This window comes from Gnatocerus cornutus, unplaced genomic scaffold, assembly GCF_029298725.1.
Source record: "Gnatocerus cornutus isolate USDA-ARS CGAHR unplaced genomic scaffold, icGnaCorn1.1 ctg00000023.1, whole genome shotgun sequence".
Taxonomy (NCBI): Eukaryota; Metazoa; Arthropoda; class Insecta; order Coleoptera; family Tenebrionidae; genus Gnatocerus; species Gnatocerus cornutus.
In genome coordinates, this window is record NW_028275375.1 from 82086 (window position 1) to 92875 (window position 10790).

At 34.2% G+C, this 10790-nt stretch overlaps 2 protein-coding genes across 2 annotated transcripts; one reads left to right on the forward strand and one right to left on the reverse strand.

Moving 5' to 3' along the window:
- The first annotated feature begins 939 nt into the window (after nt 1-939).
- LOC148166112 (vacuolar protein-sorting-associated protein 36-like) lies at nt 940-2478 on the forward strand. The gene is made up of 5 exons (XM_088048998.1): nt 940-1154; nt 1210-1405; nt 1452-1777; nt 1825-2205; nt 2253-2478. Exons 1-5 carry the CDS (start codon nt 1059-1061, stop codon nt 2418-2420), a joined length of 1167 nt encoding a protein of 388 aa, XP_087905124.1. The 5' UTR covers nt 940-1058; the 3' UTR covers nt 2421-2478.
- On the reverse strand, nt 2391-4248 carry LOC148166113 (nitrilase and fragile histidine triad fusion protein NitFhit-like). Its single transcript, XM_088048997.1, has 7 exons — nt 3993-4248; nt 3772-3945; nt 3534-3725; nt 3260-3472; nt 2904-3210; nt 2666-2841; nt 2391-2620 (listed from the first exon to the last, which is right to left on the reverse strand). Exons 1-7 carry the CDS (start codon nt 4158-4160, stop codon nt 2456-2458), a joined length of 1395 nt encoding a protein of 464 aa, XP_087905123.1. The 5' UTR covers nt 4161-4248; the 3' UTR covers nt 2391-2455.
- Between the last annotated feature and the right edge of the window lie 6542 nt (nt 4249-10790).

Sequence of the window (10790 nt, forward strand, 5' to 3'; positions counted from 1 at the left end):
ATCGCCAAAAATCCATGATGTTTAGTGTTTGAACTTTTTTTGGCGAAAAACGCGAAAGTTCGCAGATCGACACGAAACTTTGCACATGGCATAATTTGACATTTCCACATCCATTTTTGGTCTCCGTTCCTCGCTATCTGTAAGATTTTTTGAGAAAATGCAAATTAAAAATTTCAAAATTCAATTTCCCGCGTCAAGCAATCTGGCAACGAAGCATAGAAGCTAGGACATGCGTCAACAGATCTGTCATATCTTTAGTCCATAAATAATATTAAATAAAATATTAACAAAGTCGTAAATCTTAAATCATAGTTCAGATTCCTTTTTCTGAGGTTAAAATTAACAAGTTAAGTGGTTTATTGTATTTATTTACACCGAAAAGTGAGAGAAGTTTTTGCATAAAAACCACCTAGCGGAATAACGCCAAAGTTGATAGTTCACGCCTCCTCTCACCAGAGGGCTAAACTTTTGTTTTTAAAACTTACAATTTTTGAATCAAAAACGATGGCGCAAACCGCATCTAATATCTCTAATAGTTTCCGAGATATTTGACTTTCAAAATTACGAAAAATGAGGGAAAAATGAAATTAAATTTTCCGAAACTTTTTAAAAATCGAGATAAGACTTGATTCATATGTAGAAGGACGTGAGAAAGACGATGGCGCAAACCGTTTAGTTTTAAAGATATTATCGGATTTTAAACATTTGAAAAAACTGAAAATCAAATATCCAAAAATGTAAACGGCCATAACGCGGTTATTTTTTCTCGTACGTCGATTTTAAACTTATTTTCGGAATCCACGTGATATTCTGCGAAAAATGAGCCATAATAATTAAAGATTATTCTCGTGCTCCGTAAATAATCAAGATAGTGACCGAGCTCGATTTATTTATTTAGAAACCTGACTTTTGCAGTTTTCAAAGTTTTGCGCCGTGGTTTCGCGTCTGCGCATTGAGTAGTCTGTAGCTGTCGTAAAATGGCTTTGGAAAATTAATTTTTTTGGTGAAAAATTACAGATTTCCTTCATCAGATAACCTAACGCTGAAACTAACTTAAAATGAATCGTTGGAGGTACATCAGTCCTTTACTTTTAGAAGGTGAATCAACTCTGACTTGTGAAAAAAATGTGAGGTTATATGATGGGGACCATAAGGTAGGTTACCCCAAACTTTGAATTAACACACACTACCGACATGTTTTGTCAACAGACATCGTTTGAAGGTGGTGAACTCATTATTACCACCCATCGGATACTATGGGGCCGCCCAGGCGCCATCTCAAAAGGCCAAACCTGCTTAGCTTTAAACCTTGCACTTGTGATATACATTGAAGAAGAATCACCGAGTGCTTTCAGTTTTAGTCGATCCAAAAAAGTTGTTTTACATTTGTCAGAATCAACAGATTGTAAAGATTTGATAAAGCGAAAATTAGTTCTCAATTAGCATTTTAGATGGCCAAGATTGCCCCCAACAAACGAGCGTTTACAACTACGTGAAACTGTCTTTCCGCGAGGGATTCGGCTCAGATGTGATTAGAATTCTCAATGATGCTATCCAAAGAAGATCCTGGGAAGCACAACTGCAATCCCCACAGATCGCCAAACCGCCTCCTCAAATCAAGTTGAGAACTGGAATTGTAGGAATAGAGCGCAGTCTTCAGGAGAAGCAACAAGCTGCAGATAAAAGTATTTCAGTGGCGTTTCAAGATTTGAGTAAACTGATGACTATGGCAAAGGATATGGTGCAGATTTCGCGGACAATTTCCACAAAAATCAAAGTTGAAATGTCTTTAATCCATTGATTGTTCGTAAAAGACTTTTTTAGGAAAAGCAAGGTGACATTACTGAAGATGAAACAGTGCGCTTCAAGTCTTACCTTCTTAGTCTTGGCATTGATGATCCTGTTACTAGAAATTCATATAAAAGTGATAATCAGTACTACAAGAGCTTGGCAAAACAAATCTGTGATATTCTGCAAACTCACATTGAAGACATGGGTGGGATGATGGCTCTTACTGATGTCTTCTGTAGAGTTAACAGAGCGAGAGGATTGGAGTTGTTGTCTCCAGAAGATATTATTAATGCTTGTCAAATCATGGATTCATTAGGGTTGCCTCTCAAATTATTTGAATTTCATTCAGGAGTGAAAGTTTTACAATTGGCCACTTTAGACAAGGAAACAGTGGCAGAAGCCACTGCTATTTTGGTAATTTTTTGACTCGTTGGTAACAATGTTGAATGTTGATTTTTTAGTTGGACGATAAAGGTTCACTTACATCTGAGGAATTGGCTCAAGCACTCGGAATTTCTATTACTTTGGCCAAGGAAAGGTTACTCACTGCAGAAAAATGTGGCAAGTCATGTCGAGACGATTCCATTGAAGGTCTAAGGTTTTATCCAAATCGCTTTTTATTGGAGTGAAATTTTGTTTACTACAAATTCTCTTACATTCAGTGTTAATAAAAATGTTTTCTCAAAATTTTAGCTTCAGTACACATTTCTACAATGCTTCTTAGCGGCACTTGACTGTTATCCCGATCATGTTTGGCCAACTTGTCGTAAATTTCATCGTTGACCGAAAAATCATTTGCTTGACGTGGTAAAATATGAACATGAACGTGCTAAAAAAAGTGTAATAATATGAGCATTACAGTAGGGAGACTCACAGGTATAGTTTGTCCCGCGTGCTTTCCATCTTGCACGCACAAAGTTGAGGAACTCGCCGAGTGTTCTCTTTCCATCACTTTTTGAACTTTGACTGCCGTTGAGAAGAAATCGTTCAACTCAGCCTCGGTTAAATCTTCAAGTCGTTTGACGCAGCGAATCGTTGAAATGAGAACATCTGAGTTTTCGTCAAGTTAAATTTCGACTAATTTGAAATATTATTCCGTTAGGAAAGGATACGGCCAGGAACAACGCAGCGGATATTGGTGAAGGCGTAGCTATACTTTGTCCGGTGAAAAACGGTTTCTCCTGGAATGATTTTATCGCCAAACATGTAAATTTCATCGTCTTTTATGGGGTATTTTGATTGTTCAATTTCCTCCAGTTGGTACACGTCGTTTCTTCGATGTTCGAAAACGGGCATTTCTCTCCTTATTTTATAAATTAGTCCTGGATCAATTTCGGCTACTGCTATGCTTTGATTTGAATCCTGACCTTGCTGGAATCTTGGACATTCTGCGATGACTTTTCCTTGAGGGTCCACAATCTAAAAATGAAGGTGTGTCTTAAAATAATCACTGCAAGATGCAACTTACCATGGCTTGACCAAACGACGTCCTTTTCTCGTTGTGTTTGCCATATTGAGCTGCTGCAATAACATAACATTGTGTTTCAATAGCTCTTGCTCTTAACAATATCTCCCAATGCAGAAGACCAGTGGCATGTGTGAAGGCTGAGGGAAACGTTAAAATATGTGCGCCTTGTTTGCGTTGCAATAAGCTCAATTCTGGAAACCTCAAGTCATAGCACTAGTATAAAATTAAGGATTTTTCCACGTTTAATTGTCTACAGATTGTAATGGAAGGATACAATTGCCAGTGCTAGAGGTCCTGCAGGAGTCGAAACAGTTGGCACAATCTCATGCCCGGCGACATTGGTGTCTGATTCCCGCAAATAAATATTTGACTCTGGTATGGTCACATCGAATAAATGAATTTTTTTGTAAACGGCTCGAATTTCACCACTGTCATCAATTAGGACATGTGAATTGAAAATTTTAGGCTTTTAATTAGCGATTAGAATCATCCATCTGTATGTTTTTCATTACCTCATTATTTTCTTGGGTCAGTTCGTGGAAACCGCCAATAGACAACCAAACTTTGTTGTTTCCGGCCAAGTTCTTGTACTCGTTCATTAAGGGCCCTGAAAGGGGCTCCGCCAGATTTTTTGCTTCTTGTTTATCATTTGCTATAAAGTCACTAGCTTCAGGTAAAAACACAATCTACAATAAAAGGAAACAATGGACAGAAAATTGTTAAAATGAATTACTTTGGCCTTTTCCTTAACAGCATTGGAGATGAGTTCTTTAACAATTTTAAGGTTATTTTCTTTCTTGTTGGTTGCGGTGAACTGACAGACAGCAACAATGCATTTTTGGAGGTTCATTGTTGAAAAATTCGCTTGGAAAAAATTTCTGAAAAGAAATAGTAATACCATACCCTTCGGGAGCAGGGAAAATCAGAGGATAAAAGTAAATAATAGTTTCATGATTTTTAGATTGATTACAAATTAGATCAACGACATTAGTGCCCTCTAGGAGGAAGTTTGAAAACCATTGTGTATGTATAACTGGTTGCCTATATAACGTTCTTAAATGTTAATAAATCTTTTATTGTTTGTGTTAATCGTGCCATTGTAGTAATTATTAATTAAAAAAATGCATGAATTTTAGTTATTAGCAAAAATTGGTTAATATAGTCATTATGAATAATTAGGTACTAATGATCAAAGTGAATATGGATCTTCTATATTAATCATTTCATCCAACTTATAAATAAATTTCAATAGGACTTGGTCATAATAATTGAAAATCTCGTCAAAATGAACAAATTGCATAGTTTTAAAAATCAAATTTGTCCATTTTACTGTGATTTTTTGTTCTTGCGAAATAAGAACACTTCATCAAGGACTGAACTCTTTAGAATAAAACGGAAACTCTAAAATAATAATTGATGATTTTTAGACAATCTTTTTTAATCAGCCCTGTAGGTAAATAAATTACTAACAGTCATATTTCTTTGGTTTACCGATGGGGATGGAAGTTGGCAAAATTATTTTTTATACGCAAATAATACAAAAACTTTCAACTTGACAGTACATAGGTATAATAAATACGAAACTATTTCTAAAACTAAAAAAGTTAAGACACAGTCGGTGTTATTCATTATTAATTAATTAATTTTAACTGTATTCTATTTGACAGAAAAAAAAGTTCCCATCAGAAGCCTGCCCTATCGGTGAACTTATCAACTTATTTTATCTACAAATAATCGTAACGACTCCTCCTATTATATTCCACTTGATCACACCTCAATATCGAATCTACAAATCCGCTACGTATTAAAATTTTTAGATAAAACACTTGTTTTTCGTTCGATGGCAATTTTTCAGAGTATTTTCAAACCCCAGATATCTTATTTTATTTATTCCGCTCAGTCATAAATGTGGGCGTAAACTGCGCGTTCGTTTTAAGTGGATTATGCTGGATTAACGGAATTATTGTAGAATCAAGTATCTGCCTAGATGACTACAAAAGATCTAGTCCATCCAGTTCAGAAAAAAAGGGTTTACCTATTCTGAACGATTGAGTCTTTTACAAAAATTTAATAAATTAACAACCAATATGTAATTTACAGAAAAAAGTAGCAGAAACCGTCATTTCATTTTATTGACGACAACGAAATGTGTACCACAAAATTATTTAGGGAGGGGGGGTTAATTTTTACTTTAAATCATAGGCGTACTTCTAATTGTCATTTATGACAATTAATGACAGTAGCTAAAAAATTCTACACATTTAATTTACAGCTCTTGCCTTTATGCAAAGTTAGAAGAAAACGTGTCGCTATAAGAGCAATGGCTGCTGATTAGCAAATGTTAAAATGTTTAGAAAAAAAAAATAAAAAAAACGCCACTGCTTAAAGCCTGATTTACATTATGGCAATTAAGAGGAAAATCCATGAAAACTAAAAAGGCGGTCACAACTTGAATTCACTCGAAATATCGAAATGTTATTAAATTTTTTATTAATTTGGACTAGAATTTCATCGGTGACAAATAAATGATGTTAAATTCTGAACTATAAGTATGCATATGAACTGTTTTTCGATCTAATAACTAATAACTAGTTTGCATCAGACGCGATAATAAAGGGTGGTTTATTATCTTTTACACTATTTGTTGCGGTCAATATGTCCTAGTTTTGAAATAGTCCACGTTCCTCCTTGTCAGCATAGGATAATCTGTACAGACAGGCCACTCGCCACATGTCCAAACAACACGTCTCGGTTGTTTTCCGTGTCAAACACCTACCGCCAATTTGTCTCTATCGATGCTTTGTGTCATAATTTATTCTAATGCCTGCATTGAGTCGTCGGTGCCTGTCTTCTGACAAAATATTTGAAAGGTACAGCGAAGACAGCCTCTCAGCAGGAGATGGGTCAATTTTATGGACCGTGCACAACACAATGGGGCGGCTTCCTCCAATTCAGTAATGGATAGCAGATACCTCTACCTTTCCTAAAATGGTCAGACATTTTGTAGTGGTTCAGGTGTTTGCAGATTTCACGAATCTTTATCCTTTGCTGACTTCACTTTTAAAAAATGCTCAAAATAAATAATTCTGCTGGGTAAACGTGTCTCTTCGTCATTTTTATTTATTATGGTTTAATCCCTGAATAATCAAATGAAGGAGGAAGGAGAAGAGCAAAGTGGAACACAAGGCTGCGGTTTAAATTCCTGGTGTAATTTTCTTCGCTTACAAATTAACATATGGTGATAATTTTGTAATGTTCGTGGTGGTGGCTTGGAAATTGAACCGAATTATACGTTACACTCGAGGTTTTCTTTTAATTAAGATCAACTAGATAAACACTTGTGCCAAGCTAATTTATGGTGGTGAATTATTGTGCTCTTGTAAATGTACTTAGAGATTAAAAAGAAATATAAAAGAATGAACAGCGGTTACGGTGTAAAGAAAACTTTAATTTTATGCCGTGAGAAAAAAATAATTCTTAGATTTACCTCCTATTAGTTTTATTAATTCCTTGGAAAATACATTTAATATGTTAAAATAAAAAATAAATGATGGATTCGATAAATTTAATTAATTTTGAATCGCTACAAATCTACTCGATGGACAAAAATTACTAAAAATTAAACGACTCGAGCCATTAAAGTGTTAAGTCCAATTAAGAAAGCACCGCCATGATGTCAGAGATCATAAAATCGTTAAGGGTGGTTGAAAAATCTCTTGGATCCGAGATGTCCGTCGGACGGAAACACCGCACAATAAAATTCTCAATACCGTCATAAAATTTATAGAATTTAAAGATAACAACGTCGAGTGAGAAAGAAATATTTTATGGCAGTCCCTTCATTATACCTATTCGCTTTGAACAGGGCCGAACTCTTGACGAAAACTTTCTTTTTTGATGATCATTAAATTTCACGAAATTTGAAAACGCGCAGTTAAATTTCAAGTTCATAAGCTGACTGATTTAAATGAACTTCAAGTCGTGTTATCCACGCAAAACACACAAGCAAAGTAATATCGCGTAAAGTTGGATCTAAATGTAAAAGAAACGTCGGCTTGTTGGTTGGGGTACAACTTGAGGCGTCCCAGGAGTGCCGTTTGAGTTACGATCTTGAAATCTGCAGAAAGCTCCCGGAGTGTACTTTACCACGAGATATGTGCCAGAAACGGGAAAATAAAGAACGCTGGATTTGACCTGTATCGACATAATATATTGGAGGACATTTTGACTGATTTATTGCAATACTGTGATTCGTGTATGTAATTTGAATGCCGATTTAAGGATCGCTTATTTATTTTGACAACGAACGCAGCAATTACCGCTGTCATTAGCGTAAACAGCCAATAAATCAAACACTCGATATAATTATTGTCGTCATCACTGGTGTACAATTGCTTTATTTGTCATAATCACAGATTGTTAAACTGTTTGCGCTTTAAAATATTGGTATTCAAACAATTTCTTGCTGGGAATAATTGAGCTTAACAATTTCAAAATATTTTAGTTTTTTCAACAAAATTTCATTAATCTTGTCATTTTTAATTGCTTTATGCACACCTAAAATTAACTGTTTTGTGTTCGAAGTTTTTTAAATATTTATTTAGATTTAAGTAAGTATTATTATTTTTTAAATGCTTTATTGTTCATTTTTCCAGTTATGTAATTACGAAAATTCTTTTATTTATCGCACTTTTTTTTTCGTTTCTGATCGATCACAGAGAAACTCCAGTAGAAATAAATTGAAGTAATTGTTTTTCTTTCGATTTCTTGCATAATTTGCTTGGCTGAAAGTTTTCGAAGAAAAAAAATTGGTTTTGACTTTGACTGCTGAGCTTCACGTCTATTCAAATACAGCGTCCGGCAGCATTTATGTTCACCCCCAAAATCGTCTTTGATTTTTAAGGTAAAATTTTAAAAATTTGCATACGCTCAATGTTGACAAAGTTAGACGCTGACGCAAAAATTTGTTTTTTATCACCGATAGTTTTAGCGTCACGACGTCTTAAAAATGTTATTTTTAGCTAATTGTTTGTGAAATCAAACCCTATTTTAATTTTTTTTTTCAATATAAATGTGTTAAAAATATCTCAGTTGTCATTTTAGATTTAATGCATTTTTTTTTAAGTTGAGGAAAAGATGCTGTTTTATCAAGTTAGTCTCCAATTTCATTACGTCAAAATTGGGAACTACGTTTAACCCATCTGTCAACATCTTGTGTCACAAATGACATCTATCTTTTGGTTCACTTTAGATTGTAACAGAAGTCTTACTTGGTGAAATTGTCGCTTTGTCGATGTTAAATAACGATTCTGGTGACCATAAAGTTCAACATCAGAGTTAATCAAAATTGACTTTCATACGAGTGAATAAAATGACGTGAAATTTTGGTGTAAACGTAGTTTGTCACTGCGCCGTCATAATTTTGAAAACTGACTTGATAAAACAGTGTTTTTTTCGCAAATTTTCAACACAATTTGCATTAGATTTAAAATTAAAACTTAAATATTTGTATCACAGTTATGTCAAAAAAAAAAATTGAATTCGCCGAATTTTACCGCAAAAACTAAAAACCGCTAAAAATTATACTTCTCAGGCGTCGCGACGCCAAACAAACCGTGATAAAAAAAAACAAATTTTTAAACGTATGCAAATTTTCAAAATTTGATGTTTAAAATTAAAGACGATTTTGGGGGTGGACACAAGTGTTGCCGGACCCTGTATATTTAAAATGTGAAGAGTGTCGGTATTATCCCAGCTTAAAGAAAATTATTGGATTTGTGAAATGAAGTACATCCTCGTATCATTCCATACTTTAAATGAGTTATCAATTTTCATAATATTTTGCCGACAAGGCAATGGAGATTAAGTTAATCCCTTTATCTTTGTTTGATCTTTGCCGTCTCTGTGACTTTAGATTCGTGCACGAAATTTTTTTAGATAAATGCACATTTCAATCGATAAGCTTGGTAATAATGCGTTACGTATGCAGGTGCGTGTAAAACGATGACTTTTTCACAATTACATATCTGTTATTTATAAAAGCAGTTACGTAACATGAACACGTCATATATAATCACTATGTATATATTTACATAACGAGTTATTTGGTTTTTCTCCTTTTTTGAATTTAGATAGTATTGTCGCCGTGTTCTTCGAAAAATTTTTTCGTGTACTTTAAGGTATATTCAAACAAATCTAATTTCATAATTTTTTGATAAGATTGTAATAAATTTTAAATAGTCATTGTTACATGTATTGACAGAGGTTTTTATGGTTTATTTGATAAATATCGAATAAAAGGATTAGCTAGAGTCGCATAAATTACGTATTGTCCGTTGAATGCTCGCTAAGATTTAAACAAATATTTGAAATGTGTGAATTTGACAAAATAACGGAAGATTTAGTTCGAAAATAACGCTTGTTTTGCATTTCTAAATGGCGATGACGGCAATACTAGAGATTATCCCCTTATTAACTGATTAATTTTCGATTATTGGATTATTTGATTACGGTTCTATACTTAGGTTCAATGAAACAATGTGCATTTCAGCCAATTCCTTGAATGAATTGAAACCCTTTTCGATATTTTGATGGCATAAATTTAATTCTCTATTTATGACAAAAACAAAATGGCCGATAAAACATGGCGGACAATAAAGGTAAAATAAAAGAAGTCTTGAGTAAAATGATTTATTCGTCTTTACTAAAAAATAAATTATTTTAAAGTTGCTCTAGTGTCGGCTACAAATCAACAAAAGTTTGTAAGTTGTGTGAATTACATAAATATACACAGGACCGGCAAAAAGCGACAGAAGGCACATAAGCATTTGTACAGATTTATATCGGTGCATTTCAGAGGACCAGAAAGTAAAACTGTGAATTTTGAAGCTTTTTGAAAACAATCAACTTTCCTACACTACACATAATATGATTGTTAAGTACAAATTTATACATGTATATACAGGGTGATATAACAAATTCAAAAAATATGATTAATTCATAACAAAATCTCCACGGTGATGGTGACCAATTTCCAAACAAAAATAAATAAAATAACACTAAATACAAATAACACTTTCTCATCACAAACACTGAAGATTGTCTTCATTCCACGCAAAGTACGGTCACATGATCTGCGAAGGCATGATGTTCTGTCCAATTTGCGTCTGATTGTTGTGAACGATTTGAGGTTGTGTCATATGACCGATGGTCATTGTATTGTCCTTTTGATTGTACTCCTCGCGTTTCTTCACTTGCTTCCGTTCCTTCGCTCGTCGGTTTTGGAACCAGATTTTCACTTGGCGTTCGGATAGGCCGAGGTTGTTGGCGAGTTCGGCTTTTCGTCGGATGGTGATGTAGCGGCTGTAGTAAAACTCTTTTTCTAGCTCCACCCGTTGATGGTCAGTGTAAACCACCCGATATTTGTCTTTTGTTCGAGTTTTGCCTGGAATGAGAAGGAATAATGTTAGGCACAAATCATTCATCATTCGGCATCGCATTAAAAAATGACCAAATTTGTTAAATAAATCTA